This window comes from Chrysochloris asiatica, unplaced genomic scaffold, assembly GCF_000296735.1.
Source record: "Chrysochloris asiatica unplaced genomic scaffold, ChrAsi1.0 scaffold00075, whole genome shotgun sequence".
NCBI lineage: Eukaryota > Metazoa > Chordata > Mammalia > Afrosoricida > Chrysochloridae > Chrysochloris > Chrysochloris asiatica.
Genome location: NW_006408593.1, coordinates 8,242,175 through 8,261,157, shown reverse-complemented (window position 1 = coordinate 8,261,157; position 18,983 = coordinate 8,242,175). Strand labels below are relative to the sequence as shown.

General features: G+C 42.0%; 1 protein-coding gene across 3 annotated transcripts in view; it reads right to left on the bottom strand.

Annotated features, from left to right (window-relative positions):
- The window catches only part of TTC17 (tetratricopeptide repeat domain 17), a 141,632-nt gene that overhangs the window by 43,368 nt on the left and 79,281 nt on the right, over positions 1-18,983 (bottom strand). For 2 of the 3 annotated variants that reach the window (XM_006865030.1, XM_006865028.1), the window contains exons 17-19: positions 6,991-7,161; positions 2,465-2,724; positions 1,718-1,871 (exon numbers count right to left, since the gene is read on the bottom strand). In XM_006865030.1, coding sequence (XP_006865092.1) covers positions 1,718-1,871; positions 2,465-2,724; positions 6,991-7,161 — 585 coding nt within the window. The remainder of the gene's footprint in view (positions 1-1,717; positions 1,872-2,464; positions 2,725-6,990; positions 7,162-18,983) is intronic. The other variant, XM_006865029.1, reaches the window with a different exon arrangement.

Below are 18,983 nucleotides of genomic sequence, written 5' to 3'. Positions count from 1 at the left end.
TTTACAGGAGCAGAAAGCCTCATCTTTCTCCCGTGGAGAGGCTGGTAGTTTCGAACTGCTGGCCTTAAGGTTCGTAGTCTGATTCATAACCACTAAGCTACCAGAACTGGTGCTCTTGAAATGATCATTACTGATATTGTTTATCACATGTTCTGCAAATACTTGGTCTCGGTCCTTTGCCTTCCAAGCACTGTGGTGCTTTGGGTGTCAGAAATTAATTATTTCATTTTTGATGGTTGGATCTCTTTCTCACTCTCGCCTTAGGAAGTCTTTCTCCAGCTTAAATCAAACCCACTGCTATCAAGTGGATTCTGATTCACTGAGGCCCTACAGACAGAGTAGAGCTGCTCTGCAGGGTTTTCAAGAAACAGACTGCCACATCTTTCTCTTGCAGAGTGGCTGGTGGGTTCGAATCTCTGACCTTCTGGTTAGCAGCTAAGTGTTTTAACTGCCATGCCATCAGGGCTCATTTCTCCACTCAAGAGTATGTAAAAAGTCATTTAAATTTTCTTTAATTGTTTGATGATATTTAGGATTGCTGTTTCCCTAGGAAAGTTTATAAAGTGTGATCTCTTTCCTTGGTACAAATGGCAGACTTAATGGAGGTAGTGCTTAAACCGAGATATCTTCCTAAACAGTGCCATAGGCCGACACATGCTTTTGATTACAAACAGGACACGTCTACGTCCTAGATGGTGTCCTTTGACTTTCTTACAAGTCACAATCCATTCTGGGATTGAGCCAATCTGACTCTGTTGTTTCTGTATTATGATGTGCCTTCTGCTTTTAGCTTTGGTCTGGGCTCACACCAAACAAAACAAGACTAATTTAATGAAGTTATCTTGAATTTTCAAATCTTTCTAAGGCAGTAAAAACAAAATGTTTTGAAGGTGATAATAGTTGTTAAAGGGAGTCAATCACCATTACAAAACTGCTGGTAAAGTTAAGAAGTCGGAGCTTAACTCAGTGCAATTATGAACGCCTGAAATCATACTCTAAAATTTGGCGTCTTAGTATCTTTTCTGGAGAGAAGTTCCAATGCATTCATCCAATGCTTTCAGAGGTATCCGATACCCTTAAATGTTGCTAACAGGAGCTAATAGCCTATTGATAGCTAATAACCCTGGGGGTGCAAGAACAAAACTCATGCTTGGCTGCTAATCAAAACGCTGTAAATTCGAGTTCACCTAGAGGAGACTTGAAAAAAAGGCCTGGTGATCTCCTTCTGAAAACTCAGCCACTGAAAACCCATAGTTTCCATGAGGTGGAATTGACTATACAGCAAATAGCTTATTGAGTCACTATATGCCCAGAGCATTTTAAGTACTTTTTTATGGATAGACTTGTATAAGCCTCACAAAACCCCTATGATGTAGATGCTATTACTATCCTTGTTTGATAGATACAGATAACAAATGAGGCATAGGGAGGTAAACGGCAGGCAGAACTGGTGCTGGAACCAGGCCACTCACTTTGATATATTACACTGGGCTGTCTGGTAAAATGCAAACACAGTATGTTTACATTCACGATGGTAATAACATAAATCTAAACAATGAATGGTAAAAAGACCAAGTAAAAAAATGGTTAAAAAAAAAATTTCAGACTGATGAGTGGTTTCTTATTTACTTTGCCCTTGGTCTTCACTTGACATACTGTCAGAAATGGAGACACTGAGAGCTAAAGGAGGAGACAGCAAATGAACACTCAGGTTTACCTTGTGGTCCAGGAGATGCCACCTTTGGGCCGGTGATCTCCAGGTTGGATTGGTACCGGTGCGTATTTTCTGCTTGGTTTGATTCCATTTTTTTCCCGGGAGTGTTCTTATTCTCTCCTTTGGGTTTCTTGACACGTTTCACTTGGAATGTGATCTGGTAGAAGGAAACATATTAAGAACAAATGAGAGCAACGATCAACTCTCTCACTGACTATGAATCTAAGCAGTTTTAAGAATATCCCAGGCCTGCGCTAGGGTTAATTTCTTTCCGTCTAATTCTTAAAGGTCTAAATGAAACAGGAAACAAAGCAACCAAGCTGCATTCTGTATATGGAACCCTGATGATGGTGCAATGGGTAAGCGCTTGGCTGCTAACGGAAAGGCTGGCAGTTCAAACCCACCGAGAGGCTTCATGGGAGAAAGATTTGGCAATCTATTCCAGTAAAGATTACAGCCTTGAAAACCCTAGGGGTTCTACTCTGTCACATGGGGATGCTATGTGTTGAAATTGACTTAATAGCACCAAACAATAAGAACATAAAGAAGAATCTAAACATTAAGAAGTCTGCAAGCCTTGAGCCTGATCATACGCATCCTCTCAGGAGAGCTAGCAACACCGAAGTATGAAATGCTTCTTGCAGTACGATTCCAATACGCAGGCCGTCCTGGGATATGCAGCAAAGTACTGTCACATAATAAACAGAAATTGAAACTTCCCACTCTACCAACGAGGTAATAAACTCTCACCCATTCTGTTGCTTCATCATCTTCACTTTTGCAGTCTCCATAGCAAGAGCTCTTGGCTGCTCCATCCTGGGGACCTTTCTTGAGTACCCGGATCCCTTGTAAATCCAGACGCCGCCCCTTCATCTCTAGTGCGCCTCCAAAGCCTTCCAGAGGCCATGCCTGTTGAAATTCATCCACCAAAGCCAGTATCTCTTCTGACATCTTTGTTTCATCTGAATTTTCCATCTCATCAGAGCCATTGCTTTCCTCCACCACTGTACCTGAAGTTCAAGGGTCAGCAAGATATAAAAACAGTTATACAGTATGCATTCGGGTTCTAGTCAGCAATCAGGAGTTTCCATTTGCAACACGGTGCTCTTCCTTCTGCCTTTTCGTTGGGTAAGTAGTGTGTGAGAAGAAATCTTAGAGAAGTCAAAGGGGAGTCTATGACAGTAATCACTGTGTAGGTATTTTAGGGCTCCCTTCAAATGAACAGATGTTTTCTGAGCATGGATCAAGGTATGTGCTTGTGAGGACTTCTGATCACAAGTAGTGTCAGAGTCACGTTTATGTTTGTACACGTGTACACTGAGTGCCAGCTGTGTACCTGGTTCTAAGAGAAATTCTAAGGTATTTTATTTAAATATTCAAAACCATTCATTGTCTACTTTTAAATAAATGATATAAGGAAGACTCAGCAAAATTAAGTAACCTGTTCAAAGCTTAGTAAGTTGTAGGTGGTGGAGTCAAGACATGGCAACTAGATCTCTGACTACAGAATCTACATTCTTCATTCCAAAGGTAGAGGCTTTCTTAGACACGAAGAGTTCCTGATTAGATGAAGGGGCATTAAAGACAATATTCACAACAAATGTTCACCCATTGTAAAATGAGAAAGAAGGATACATAAACCAAGTTGCAACATAGATTCCTATTTTATCATGCACAGATCCATAGACACTCAATTGCTGGTGTAAGGTTACCTTTGGTTTTCTTTTGTATTAGTTAAGTGTATTCCTGGTGGTGAGTAGATATCTAACAAAAACATGCCATTTCAACATCTGTACATGCACAGCTCAGTGGCATTAATTGTTTTCATTATGCCTGGGGGGCAGTGAGCTTCAGTTAATGGGGGTGGAAAAATCTGGAAGTGGACAGTGGTGATACCCATGGCCTGTTTTTGAGAAAGAGTGGCCTTTATTCTGAGATCGTGTCTGTGTACATTCTGACAGTAAAATTATCTTCATCTTAGAAAATGGCAACAGCAGATGCTAGTTTTCTTTTAAAAATGACCTTACCGATTAAAAGATAAAGAGTTTTAATCTATCCACCTAGCACAGAGATAGAACCAGAATGCTGGCGGATGAGTTCTAGACCTGCCACCTACTGGAGACTTACATACATTCTTTGAGCCTCATACAAAGAAGAGTTGAATATACAAGGAGAGTTGAATAATAATCTGCTTCACATGGTTAATACATACAGCACATTATAAATGATAAAATAGCACAAAAAAGATAACGATTATTATAATAGTTAATGATTACGAGAGAGAACTCAATTACTGTATTTCTCTCAATTTTCCTTCCAAAATACACTTTCCAAAATGATCTAATGTCTATGGCTGGCTTTCATTATGCCACACTACTTGTATTTAAAAATGGAGATTTTCTTATTTGAATAACCTACTGATGATCCTACTGGAAACCCACTGGGATGAACATGTCTGCTCTAATTATGACTTGCTGTCACTACCTAGGGAACAGCAAGGTAGTATCAGAATTTAGGAGCAGACTCAGGAAAAGTGAGTTGCTTAAACCAAGTTTGAAGTCCTGGTGTAGCACTGTGGGCTAATGCGCTGGACTGCAAAGTCATTTGAACCACAAGGTTGGTGGTTCAAGCTCACCAGCCGCTCCTTGGAAACTCTATACAGGGTCGCTATGGGTTGAAAATGACTCGACAGCATTTAACAACAAGACTAAGTTTAACTGAAGAGTCATCATCATACTGTGGATTAAATTAGTGATCTGAAAGAGAAATCATTCACAAAGAACATCTGTAGGATACTAAAGGAACCTGGGCAACCTCTCATTTCAGCCTGGGAAGGCTGTACTGTCACTCAAGATTGAAAATGGAACTGAAGAAACAAATGTTTAGTGCTATGTTACAATTTGAGTATCTCAAGCCCTGATGTAGTCATCCACAGGGGAGGCAAAGAGCACACACTGGGTTTATTCTGCACCAGGGACTTGCCTTGTTTGGGGGAGAGAAGCAGTTATCACATGACTGTTCACGTGGTTGTTGGGAGTCCCTAGATACCAGAAAGAGATAAGAGGCTGCTGGGCACCAGAGAAAAGCAGTCCCCTTTGTAAATGAACAAACTGCCTCTCTACTTTATAAGTCAGTCTCCTTTTAGCTGGTCACTGGGGATTCATTTCTTGACAGCACAATCATTTCTGGTCGAACTGATGACAGTAATTTTCTGAAGGTTCAAAGGTCTAAAGGTCACAATTTCCTCTTTAAAGTTTAGCTTGCTTTTTTCTCTTATACTTCATTAAAAAAATCCAGTACCATGCTGAAGGAAACACACACTTTTGTAATTGTTAGACATGTAAATCAAACCTACTCGGGAAGGTAAACACCACATTTTCATTACTTTCACAAACATTTACTGTACGCAAGCAATATAAAGTGATAGAAGACATCGCATACTCTGATGGGAGACAAGGCACGCAAGCACCGATACTGAATGAAATGTGCCCCGACAAAAAGCAGGAGCAACGCTACAGAAAGAACAACGAAACGCTTAGACGGAGAACTTGGACAGTGCCTCAGAGCAGGTGTCATTGTGCCCTGAGTGGTTACCTATGTACGGTGGCAGCACCAATGCACAGGCACTTACCCGAGCACAGCATGGGAGGAAGAGACGCAAAGGCTTGTACTGTCTGCTACGTGGGGTCCTTAGTGTCGCTGGGTGCTGACTCACAGGGACCCTAGTGGCAGAGCAGAACTGCCCCATTGGGTTTCCTAGGCTTTAATCTTCATGGGAGCAGCTCTGTAGGGATTTTCGTCTGCACAGCAGTGGTGGGCTTGAACCGCTAAGCTCTCGGTTAGCAGCTAAACACTTAATCATCGTACCACCAAGGATCCTTTTGTAGGGTACCAGTAACAGCACTTCCTACGTGGTGTTGGTGGAGAGGTAATCAGGCTAAAATATCTCAGATCCCATCCTAAGCCATTTGGATTTCTTCTGAGTAAATAAGGAGCCATGCAGAAATTTAAATCTAGGCAACTTACCTGCTGAGGTCTGTATTTTAGAAATAACTCTGAAGGACATACAGGAAATTGGTAGCAGAGGTTGTTTCTGATAATAGTGTTGGTTACTTCTTCTTGAAATGTGTACCAATGATATCATTTCTCTCTCCTGCCTACACACACTCCATACCTAGACTGTTGTTGTTGTCAAGTGCTGTCGAGTCAGTTACGACTCATAGCAACCCTGTATAGGGTTTCCAAGGAGCAGCTGGTGAGTTTGAACCGCTGATCTTTTGGTTCAAACCGACCTTTTGGTCCAGTGCTTTATCCCACAGAGACACACTGATTCCATCTGCTATGCTGCTCAAAAATAGGTGGATCGATTAGAACTCCTTTTTGTTTTCTTTTAACTTGGTAAGGTCATTTTAAAAGAAAACTACCATCTGCTGTTACCCAGACACGGTCTGCTCCAATTCAGTGGCTTCTGTAACAGTCCAGGTAGAAGTGAAAGAAGTCTGAATTTAGACAGTGGCAGTGAAAACAAATCGGGATGGCAGATTCAATGGGTCTGGGGAACTGATTGGAGAGAGGTGTGCCTGGGTGAATGGTGATAACACTAACCGGGGTCAGGGAGATACAAATTAGAAGCAACTCAGGAACCAGGATGGAAATGAGGACAAGTTCCATTCTGGATATACTAAATACCTGTGACAAAACCAGACAAAAGAGCCACGAGGTAAGTGGAGGTATGATTTGGAGTCACAGGGAATATCTTGGCTGAAAGAGGCAGATTTGGAGTCATCAGCATACTCAAAGGCAGAGGAGATCAGCAAGAGATAACATGCATATGGGTAAGCAAAGAAGACCAAGGTTAGGATCTTGGGGAACCCAACGAATCAGGGGGAAGATACAGAAGCGGGGAAGGAAATGTGAAAAGATAGTCTGATGATGGGAAGAGGGCCAGAGATAACCCAGAAGCCAGGAAGCAGGTGGAGAGCTGGGAATCTTCCTTTTTTCAGTGACTTTGTCAAAAGAGTAATGACAAGAAGGCAGACCTGGACACAAATGAATCAAATTTGTTCTAGCAAAATATTACATTGAGGTGAAGGAAAAAGATCATAGCTTATTTTCTACCTCACCATCTATGGATCACCCTCCCGATTCTATGGAATAACAAGGGGCTGTTAAAAGAAGGAAGAAAACTTTCTTGAAAGTAAAGAAAGCCTAAGCTTAAAGCAAGCTAGAGTTGATTGTTTTCCAGAAGCTCAGCAGCTCGGGTCAAATCAACTTACTTTCAAGCCTAAGGGCATCCGAGTGCCTCCCTGAATTCTCAACAGAAAACACAGGGTCCTCCTCTGTTCCTCTCTCAGAGGGCTCTTCTTCAACAGCATCCAGTGACTGTGAGTGGTCAAAATATTTCTGTTTGTCATGGCTGTGGTCCAGGGTTTTCTCATGACAATGACCTCAATGATAAGAGACACAAACATTGCACATTAGACACATCTCTCTGGTGTAGTCCCATAGTTCAAGTCCCAAAATGGCAAGAAGAACAAAAAGGTGACAATGTCAGTTTTTCTCCAGCTGAACACACACAAATCATTGTGCTGGAGAACCCAAAGCAAGATCGAGATTGAGATTCAAGCTTTGGCACCGAAGTTCAAATTTCACCTAGGTTCTTGCAAGAACCAAGTATTAGGGAGGAAAAAAATCTATGACAATAAAGATCAAGGCCCAAGATCTGGTTGTATTCAGCTGTGAAACATCTTGAATATGAAAATATCAGAGCTTTCCTGCTATTTGTCTTTCAAAGCGGGAGAAATGACAAATTAGTATCTGAGTCTGAGATGCTGCTCTTATTAACTTCCGTCGACTTAATTACCACTCATAGAGACCCTGTTTCCGAGGAGCAGCTGGTGGTTTTGAAGTTCTAACCTGTGGCTAGCAGTCCAGTGTTTATCCTACAGCATCACACCAAGAATCTATAGAAGATTTCTAATTTGCACCAGAGCTTTAAATGAAAGATGCAACAAAAGAGCCTATATATATATAAAATAAATACCAAGGAAGGAAGGAAGGACGGTAGTGGAGGCACAGGGGATATTTCAATATTTAAAGCTGCAATAGCACAATGATGCTTTCGGGAAATGAGTCATGGTCACAAAAGCTGCACTTCCTGCTATGTACAGTGAGAAGGGCACTGTTACAATTCTGCTGGTGAGTTAAAGGTTCTAACCCTATTAGGGACCATGTGTTAGTATGGGTAAGGAGCCACGATCCAGCACCACCTGACGGATAGTGCTGGGATGTTATTAAATGCCATCAAGTCAGTTCTGTCCCATAACAACCCTGTATAGGGTCTCCAAGGAGCAGCTGGTGAGCTTGAGCCACCGCTCTTGCATTTCAAGCTGACCTAGTAGTCCAGTGCATTAACCCACAGTGCCATGCCAGGACTCCAGTGCTGGGGTAGTGCCGGCCACTTGCTGGTTATAATGCTGTGTCTGCGATGGGAGAGGCCTGGGTCAGGGTATCCATCATCTCTTTGACTGTTAATGGTAAACTCCAGCCCAGCTGGCAGCTGAACAGGTGTCTTCCCTCATCTTTCACATGTGCAGCCGTTGAAAGTGTTAATTTTCGATTAGAGGACAATTCTTAACTAGGAGTGCAGACCTCCCCTTCCTTACTAGAACATTCAAACACGCTTTACAAGAAATACCTGGTCTAGAGGATGCTATCTCAAGCAGATATATGTCTCCAAACAAGCTCTCTGTGCAGTGATGGAAGTACAAGAAGTCTTGTTCTGGGTATGATGGCTCCCTTTTAGAGTCCAGTCATCTTATTTCAAAATTTAAGAAAGCACTTGTCAGGCCATTTTCCTTATTGTGCAAGAAAATGTAACGGACTCAAAACTATCTTCAACTTACTTAATTGAGAAGAAGAAGAGCCACTTTCCATCCACACCATCACACACCTGAGGCTACTAAGGTCAACAAGGCTAAGTCATTAAGTGAGGATTCAGCATTTGGAGAGCGCTCCAGCTCTTAAGATATTCACAAGCAACTTGAGACAGTAGCTACAAGACAACAAATAACCATGAGGTGCCAGGCTGTGTCAAATAAATGCTTCAGTATAAGCAGGGAGGAGGTAGAACTTGAACTTGAAAACTAGGTGGGACTTACAACAGGGGAAACTACCAGGAAAGAAACCGGTATTTGTTGAGTGATTCGTCTCTTTTCTTCTACTTAATCTTCACGAAAACCGCGTGAAGGATTATTAATCTTCACTTTACCGACAAGAAAACTGATCCTTAATAAAATAAGTAACTTGTCTAAGCTTAAACAGTAAGTGACGAGGAGATCTATGAAGCGAAACTAGGGCTGTCAATCTCACCACAAAGCTGCTTGGCTTTCTACTAGTCAGCAAAAAAGGGAGAAGGAACAATGCACTGAGGGAAGGGACTGGGAGAGGAATTCTCTGTTTGGGAGGCAATGAGAAGGATCATTTTCTTGGAGAAGGAGGGTGTTTATGGGTATATGCCATTAGCAGTGGTAGTTGCATTCTTTCTCGAATTCTCCTGTGAGAGGGTAGATGTTACCCACTTGCCTTCATTTCTGCCGTCACCATCTGCTATGTGCAGGTAGGTACTGGAGACCAAAGTGCAAGAGCATTAAGACAAAACAGAGCAATGCCAACAGAAAGTCTGCACATCCAAACTGACCATAGTTTACTCTGACGAACATCGCAGTTCTCACAGACAGTTCTTAATTGGGATATAAATAACCATGACTATTAAAAGCAGAGAGGAAATAATGATGACAATGACGGTGAGAATTTAAAAATATATTTTATCCCTGGAGAATATGTTTGCCCCTCAGCTTTGATGAACTTGTCCCCTAAGCATCTTTTACCTTCACACAGGTTAAGTAAAACTTAGCATTGCATAAAGGACAAACTTTTAATAGAAGCCAGTGAAACTCCAGCAGTGTTTTCTTCCGTTACTTTAGTCTCCAGAGCCTCTGTACCTCTCCTTTTTCTCTCCCACCCTCTTTCCACTGTAACAATTTAATCGGTTTCCTTTTTTTTTTTTTTCAAATCTCTGCAATATGAAAAATGCTTCATAAGTAATTTATAAGACATCATGTGCAGAAGACCCAAGAGCTAAAATTAGTCCTCTTGCATGGCATCAAACCCAGTCATCCTCTTGAAGCAAGCCTTGTGCGCTCCAAGAATATCATGCCCACAGGCCAACATTTCTTAGAGGGAGAGCAATAGAGGGGGTCAGGGAGGAGAACTGGGGGAATTCAAAGGAAAGATGAGAAGTTTATATTAGGATATCTCTTGAAAGTTATTTAACAGATATCTAGGAAGTAGGCAGCATCAAATTGATCAAATTAAAAAAGAGAGGCTTTAAGGATTAGAACTACTAATATTAACTCTCTTGCGTTGACAGTTTAATACGCCCTGGTTTAGCGTTCTGGCATGCTTTATGTAAGGAGTTAGGCTAATAATAGAAAGTTAAATTGCCTAATTCTTTAATTACTCCTTTCAGCTGTCTGAGGGAGAACTTAAGCGCTTCAGAAAACTAGATTCTATTCTCTGCTCTATAGCACTGGTCAGTTCACCTGAGGTGGAACCTTAACAGAGCTGCCTCGGTGGCCATGTATCACCTGTCTTCCTGGTAGAGGCGGCGATGACGTGTTCAGTAAAGAAACATAAGGACACAGTGGAAAAGGGAACATGGAAAGACACTGACAAAGTAACATGTCCTTTTCCATATGTAACATGTCCTTTTCCATATGTAACAAGTCCTTTCCATATGACTAGCAGTTATTTTTTTTGCTGACACAAAAATGAGGGGATTCTAAGGCTTAACCTAACTTTGGGAGATGCAATATTTTTTAAGATGAGGAACTACATGATTTAAATGAAATGCTTTAGATAACAAGGTCCCAGAAGAGAATGGGGATACTTTCTTTGTGCTTTAATGCTCAGTACTTGCGTGCACAGTATCTCACATCTGATCCCGCTTTTGGTAAGCTGGGTTTGCTTTGAAGTTAAGAGACTACAAGGTTGTACAAGCTAAGCATAAAGCTTGAGGGGTTCGGATTCTGGAACTGCTGTGAAGTCTTAGGCACATCGACACACCACTCTTCTGTGCTGAAAGCATCCTCTGTATAAACTGGCTTCTTCACAATAACCTACCTTTCGGGAACAACCTGACTACAAACTTAATATGCTTTGTCAAAGTGTACATCTCCTCAGGGATAAAAGCACATTCTATCCTAAGTAAACTTCCACTTCTGCAGAGTGATTCAGTTCTCAGGAACCCCACTGAAATGATGGTTACAGAAACCTCCTATGACTCACAGAGACCCTGGCTCATTTGGAGTCCTGGTGTGGTGCTGTGGGTTAAAACACTGGACTGCAAAGTTGCTTTGAACCACAAGGTCAGTGATTCAAGCTCACCAGCCGTTCCCCAGAAGCCCTATACAGAGTCAGTACCAACTCACCAGCACTTAACAACAACAACATAGAGACCCTATAGGACATGGTGGAACTGTCCCTTAAGGTTCCCAAGGAAGCAGACTATTACATTTTTCTCCCACAGGATGGCTGGTGGATTCAAACTGCTGTCTTTAGTTCAGCAGTGGCACTACCACAGCTCCTCTGTTGTTATTGTTATTTGCCGTGGAGTCGATTCCGACTCACAGTGACCCTGTACAAAGTTTCCGAGGCTGTCAATCTTTATGGGGGCAGAAAGCCTCATCTTTCTCCCGCGGAACAGCTGGTTGTTTCTAACAGATGACCCTGAGGTTAGCAGCCCAATTCAAAACCACTACACTACATATGAATGTTTTAAAATTGGAAAAAGTGTGAGACAGGGTTGTATTCTTTCACCATACTTATTCAACCTGTATGCTGAGCATATAATACGAGAAGCTGGGTTCTTTGAAGAAAAACGTGGCGTCAGGATTGGAGGAAGACTCATTAACAACCTGCGATATGCAGATGATACAACCTTGCTTGCTGAAAGTGAAGAGGACTTGAAACATTTACCTATGAAGATCAAAGAACACAGCCTTCGATATGGATTGCATCTTAATGTCAAGAAAACAAAAATCCTCACCACTGGACCAATAAACAACATTCTTATCAATGGAGAAAAGATTGAAGTTGTCAAGGACTTCATTCTTCTTGGATCAACTATCAACACTCGCGGAAGTAGCAGTCAAGAGATCAGACGACATATTGCACTGGGCAAATCTGCTGCACAGGAACTTTTTAAAGTGTTGAAGAGCAGAGATGTCAGCTTGAGGACTAAGGTGCGCTTGACCCAGGCCATGGTGTTTTCATTAGCCTCATATGGATGCAAAAGCTGGACAGTGAATAAGGAAGATCGTAGAAGAACTGATGCCTTTGAGTTGTGGGGTTGGAGGAGAATACTGAAAGTGCCATGGACTGCCAAAAGAACCAATAGATCTGTTTTGGAAGAAGTGCAGCCGGAGTGCTCCTTGGAGGCCAGGATGGCTAAGCTTCGCCTCTCATACTTTGGACATATTGTCCAGAGGAAACAGTCACTGGAGAAGGATGTCATGCTGGGTAAGGTGGAGGGTCAGAGAAAAAGAGGAAGACCCCTAATGAGATGGATTGGCCAGGTGGCATCATTGATGGACTCAAGTGTGGCAGCGGTAGTAGGTCGGCCAGGATCGGACATTGTTTTGTTTTGCTGTGCATGGGGTCGCTATGAGTCGGTTCCAACTCGATGGCACCTGACAACAACAACGCTACCAGAGCTCCTTAGAGCTCCTCTAGCACACAGCAAACAGCTATTAGTGTTGTTGTTCCCCTGAAAAGTTGTAAAGAAGTTATTATCAAGAGAGTTGTAATCTCTTTCAACAAGACATTTTGCTATACTGACTCAGAACGTGCAGTATGATCAACTGGAAGTTACCATGGTATTTGCCTAATTTCAACATTCAGTGTGTGTGTGTGCACGTGTAGAGGATCTGAAGGCAGCAGAGGATTCACTTTATTAAATCTTTCAGAAGAAAACAGCGATAAATTCAGATCAAACTTGCTCAGCATCTCTGAACACTAAGATATTTAATTTTAATGCGGTGCTGCTATAGGATAAGCACTGAACTCTAACCACAAGGTAGTCAGCACAAACCCACCAGATGCTCTTTGGAAACCCTATACAGGGTGGCTATGGGCTGGAACCAACTCTACAGCACACAACAAGATATTTAGTATATTTAGAAATTAGCCTAATAGCTCTGTGCTCTCTGTAAAGAGCATTTTAAGTAGACAGTGTGAATTCAATGCCTTGTAATATGAAAATAGATCCTGTTGTTAAGTGCTGTTGAGTTGGTTCGAACTCAAAGTGACCTAGTATAGGGTTTCTGATGCTGTAAATCTTTGTGGGAGCAGAAAGTCTCCTATATCTCCCATGGAGCAGGTGATGGGCTTGAACCCCTGACCATGTGGTTTGGGGTCCTGTGCATATCCCACAGAGCCATTGCACTCCTTCCACGGAGACTGTTGTTAAGTGCTGTGGAGTTGGTTCTGATTCCTAGTGATCCTCTGTAGGGTTTCTGAGGAGTGGCTAGTGTGCTTGAACTGTTGTCCCTGTGGTTTGCAGTCCAGCGCTGATCTGACAGAGCCACTGCACTCCCTGAAAACAGAACCTACGTCAACACTTCCCTCTTTGTTGGTCAACACCTTCCTCTAGGGTACAACCCTTGTTCCAGTCCGCCCCCCCAAACTATTCTTTTGCTAGTGTACTTGGTGGTTTTTTTCATACAGGAAATGAGTATAGTAACCTTGCTGTTGTTAAGTGCCGTCGAGTCAATTCCGACCCATAGCGACCCTGTGTAGGGTTTCCGAGGAGCAGCTGGTGAGCTTGAACCGCCAACCTTGCGGTTCAAACAGCTTTGCAGTTTGGCACATTAACCTACAGCGCCACACCAGGACTCCATAGTAACCTTATGCTACCTATATTATATAAAAAGTCTTGGTTAAGCACTCAGTTGCCAATCAAAAGGTCACTGTGGTTCCAACCTGGAAACTAGCTGCAGGTGGGGTTCTGGCGCCACACATGGAGCAATGCGGATCGCACCAATGGAAGCTTCATTTGAAACACTGCTCATTCCAAAGACCTTTTCGAGAATGTGAGGAAGTACAGCGCTTGAGGAAGGGACCTTTATGATTTCCATCTCCAGAGAACTGGACAGAGTCCAGTAGATCTTGTAACCAAGAGGACTATTCCACGGAAAGAACGTAAATCCTGTCCAGCAGACTGAACTGCCTTGCCGCATGAACTTCGACAGAATAATTTACTTTTCTGTGTCTAGGGTTTTTATAAACTACTGTGGCGTCCTGGTGTGGTGCTGTAAAATAGGTATTGAGCTGCTAACTGCAAGATCGGCAGTTCAAATCCATCAGCCACTCACGGGAAACCCTACACAGGGTCATACTATGAGTTAGGTGTAACTCAATGGTACTTAACAAGGAAGTTAGTTACTGTAAGGATGATCCTGGGAAACACCACTAATGAAGCCAAGGCACACAGAAGACCTGGTGTGGGGAAAACCTAGCTTGCTGCTGAATGCACCAGAGTGACAAACGCAGGTTTCTCAGCTCTTTTGCTCCACCCCGTCCCCTCTGTGGAAGACAAAAGAAATCTTTCCAGCAGCTGTACGGCTCCTTAGACTTATTCTCAGACAGCAATTACAGCTGAGTGAAATTCTTTGTGGGAGGTTTGAAAATAATGGTTATGTACTGACCGACCTTAAAAGTACATTGCCACATGGAACTGACAACCTGAGATGGGCAATCTTAGGGTTAGATTGTTCTTTCCTCTTGGAGAGGGGAATGAGTCAGAAGAGAGTTAACCCAAATAAAACATCAACAAAAGTGTGTAACCCCAACTGCAAGTGTGTGGGCGTGTGTTTCCCTTGTATTACATATTCTGGAGTTGAATTCTAGCCTAGGGGACATCCTGCTCACACATGGTAGAGAAACCTGATTTGCCTAAGCATTCAGAGCTGACTTAGTTTCTGTAAGCCTCTGGAGCAGAGACAGGAGAACTGGCTGTACATCTGGCCTCCTGCCAGGAGCCTTCTCTTCAGCGACTCTAGCAAAGTAAGTGCCAGCTGAGACACAGCCACCGCGGCATGCAGGCTGTGGCAGACACGCCGCCAAGAATGGAATCCAAGCTTCTAGCAGCTGGAACTCCCTCTAGAAATATGAAAGACCAGAGTAAACATTTGCTGGAAGTTTACTATGGGGATCTTCTGCTATTCAGAGACAATACATATGGAAACAGAAAGGAAATGAACTTCAATTTTGTTTTTAAATTTACATCTCTAGCTTCCTTCAGCGTAGGAACTGTGTGCTTCAGGTAAGAAAACGGAAGAAACAAATCTAACAGTCACACTTTCTCAGACTTGGTGACTCAGCCTCAGATGCTAGGTTTCAGTGAGGGTTTATTATTTGTCTCTCTCCTGTTAGCATTGAAGAAAGGGATCTGGTAGGAAACTCAATAGACCTTACTCTGCTCCTCTTTCTCAAACTGCAAAAGGTGGCCCAGAGTCATGAGTAAGGAAAGGGACTGCCATCAGGAGCACCTGCTGGATACACCACGCTTGCTTCCTCTCTTCCTCTCCAGGGTAGGGATACTGAACCCTGGTGGGCTGTGGGTTAGCCACTCTTTGGGACAAAGATGAGACTGTCTGATCCCACACAGATTTACAGCCTTGGAAACCTTATACAAGGTCACTATGAGTTGGAACCGGTTTGATGGCAGAGGGTAAGTGGGGTGGGTACAATAAGTATATAATGTAAAGCCAAGACTTATGCAATCTCATTGCCTACTTGGGTCTATTTTACTCCTCAGATTAAAGGAAATGGAAAGGACAGCATCTTCAAATGAGAGACCAAGACGACAATTATTCCGTAACTTATAAGGACTTGAGCCCAGTCAGTGATAGCTCACAGGACTATGTACAAGCACAAAAAACAAGTACCAGGAAACGTTTCTTTCACCGGCATAGGTGGTATGTGCGCTATTTAAACTGAAGTGAAATTAACAAATGGAAGTCCTTTATCCATGTCTATTTTGAGCAGGGTCCTATGGATTCCAGTAACTTAAGTTTCCTATTTCCCTGGCTGTAGATCCCACTTTGAGAATATCTCCCTATTCCCAAGTATGTATAATCAACGCACTAAATTAACACAGGCAAATCAATGATGGTATCATACTGTTTCCTCTTGCTTTTTGTCACTGTCACCAAATTAAGGTTGCCTGGGGCCACTCATCGCAGTGCTCACTGTACACATAATAACACGGTTTCCAGGATTTCACTGACCTCCTCAAGGCTTAGCATTTAGGGTTTGTAGCCAGTGGACAGTGAGAGAAAAGGCGGCTAGTTCCTTTCTTGGTCTATGTTGTTTTCACCTAGCTGTATTTCATAGGTTCAGGAGAAACAGCTATAAGATGTGGATGAAAATAGGGATGAGAAAACTTGCTTATCACCATCTTATCAACTTTATCACCTGCTCTCAACCTGCAGTTCTTTTCCCCTGAAATCTGATAGACATATTATTTTTTATATGCATCACTTGGAATGTTCATATCTGACTGGGCTATTAAGAAGTGCAAACTGCTTTGAGGATGATGATGAAAAGATTAATCTGAGTGGCAAATTCAGACTCCAACATGATGGCCCTTTATAATCTAGGTTCGGTAGAGATGTATGTATCTTTTTTAAGGGATGAAATAAAAAGTGTAGTGATTATACATACCACTGCTATAAAATGTCCTAAGAACCTACATATATGCATTCTTCTGATCACGGCAGTGGGATTGCTTACAATTTGTTGAGAATTACAGTAATGTGCAAGGGGGCCACTCCGGGATGGAGATTTGAGGCTCAACTCTACCAGTGTGGTTTGAATAAATCACCACCTTTGCTTCCAGATTCATAAAACAGGGAGTTTTCTCACTTCACTCTCCTGTCATATGAGGGGGCTTGAAAGTGTTCATTGATAAATTCCATTTTTCCATGAACTTTTTGGAGTTACAGATACTTGTCTATATACTTGTCAAGGAATTATTTGTACTTTTTGGAGTTACAGATACTTGTCTATATACTTGTCAAGGAACTTTTTGGAGTTACAGATACTTGTCTATATACTTGTCAAGGAATTATTTGTAAAACTAATTTTCATATATCTTCAACTAAAAGAGCTTGAATTATTTATTTTACAAATAATTCAAGCTCTTTTTGGTGAAGAAATATGAAAATCCAAAAACCTAGTACACATTTGGAGTCCTGGTGTGGGGTTAAACCCACCAGCCACTCCTCGGAAGCCCTATACAGGGTCACTGTGAGTTGGGATTGACTTGATGGCACTTAACAACAACAACAGTACATGCTTGGCTTTGTTGCAGGATGTGCCTGGGATTTTGAAAGCTAGAGAAAATTAATTCTCACAGAATGAAGTGGAGATGGTAACTGGTTTAATGGTATGGTGCTATAAGATCAGCACTGGACGGCTAAGCACAATGTTGGCAGTGCAAACTTACAAGCTGCTCCTCAGAAACCTCAGGGTCACTATGGGTCAGAACTGTTAAGTCAGTGACAGTTAACAGCAACAACATAAACATTGGGCCTTACAAGACTATGCCTTAAGAAAAAAAACCGCAGCAGATATCTTTATCTTCATTAATTCTTATGGAAGGATATGGTAAAATGGTAATGTAGTGGTTACGAGTTTGGCTGCTAACCTCAAGGTCGATAATTCGGAGAAAGATGAGGCTTTCTGCTCCCGTAAATATTTACAACCTCAGAAATCCTATGTAGGGTCACTATGAGTTGGAACCGACTTCATGGCACACCATCACCACCACCATAGGTAGTGTATGTTGTGTAAGATGCCCTGGTGGCACAGTGGTTAAAGTGTCCCACTGCTAATCAAAAGGTCATCAGTGCAAACCCACTAACTGCTCTGTGGAGAAGGCTGTGACAGTCTGCATCTGTAAAGATCTACAGCCTTGGAGACCCCATGGGGCAGTTCCTCTCTGCCCTCTAGGGTTGCTTTTAGTTGGAATCCACTGGACGGTAGTGGGTTTGGTTTTAGATAATGGTAGTGATTATGAGTCGGGCTGTTAACCTCATGGTCAGCACTTCGAAACTACCAGCCGTTCCGTGGGAGAAAGATGAGGCTTTCTGCTCATGTAAAGATTTATAGCCTCAGAAACTCTATGCAGGGTCGCTATGAGTCGGAACCAATTCCACGGCACATAACTACCGATACCAGCCTAAACAATGGCAGCAAAATGCAGGATTTTCTTCTTTAAAATCTGAACTATATATAAACTTGTTTTAAGTTGCAAGCTGTAACTCTACAGAAGTTAAGGGAGAAGAACAATGTGTAAAGTTACGTAGTCTGTAAAGCAACTATCGAAGGAGATATGACTTGTGTAACCAGATGCTATAAACATGGGCGCATCATGGAGACAAATGGATAATCCGTTCATCTGCACACAGATATTAATGCTACTTACATCATTTGTAAATTCTTATGTTTCTTTATACAGAAAAACTTGCATAATCTTTAAAAAATACCTAGATATTAGAGTCTAAGTTTTGTTGTATAACACTTATTCATAACTTCTAAAGGTCTGGGCCAGTGTTTTGAAGTGTGTACATCTCTCTGTGAATTAAGATAAATCGGGGTCCAGACAGCCTAGGTTTTCCTTATCAATGCCAACCGTCTGTGGTACACCTGTAAGCATCTCATGTACAAAAACTTTAATAACTAACATATCATGGATCTTATTTTCTAATAAGAGAAAAATAATAATGAATAACACTAAAAATAAGGTAAAATCATAGTAATAGGATAATCTGTATTGCTTTTGTTGTTAAGTACTGTTGAGTAGTTCTGACTCATAGCATCCCTGTATAGAGTTTTCAAGGCCAGGAATCTTTGTGGGAGCAAAAAGCCTCCTCTTTCTCCTGCAGAATGGCTAGTGGGCTCCAGCCGCAGACCTTGCAGTTCATAGCCCAGTATTTCTCTTACAGAGCCACTGTGCACCCCCTAAACTGCAGAAGTAGTACAAAGTATCTGTGCTAAATAAAAAATTTTTATTTGCAAAACAGTAAAACTGAGGGTTGAAAAGTACTCATTCAGCAAATATTTTGAGAGTAATCAAAGATTGGAAAATGGACTTTTAAGCTGTATTGCGCCTTATCTGTGTATTTCTGGACTCCATTATAGA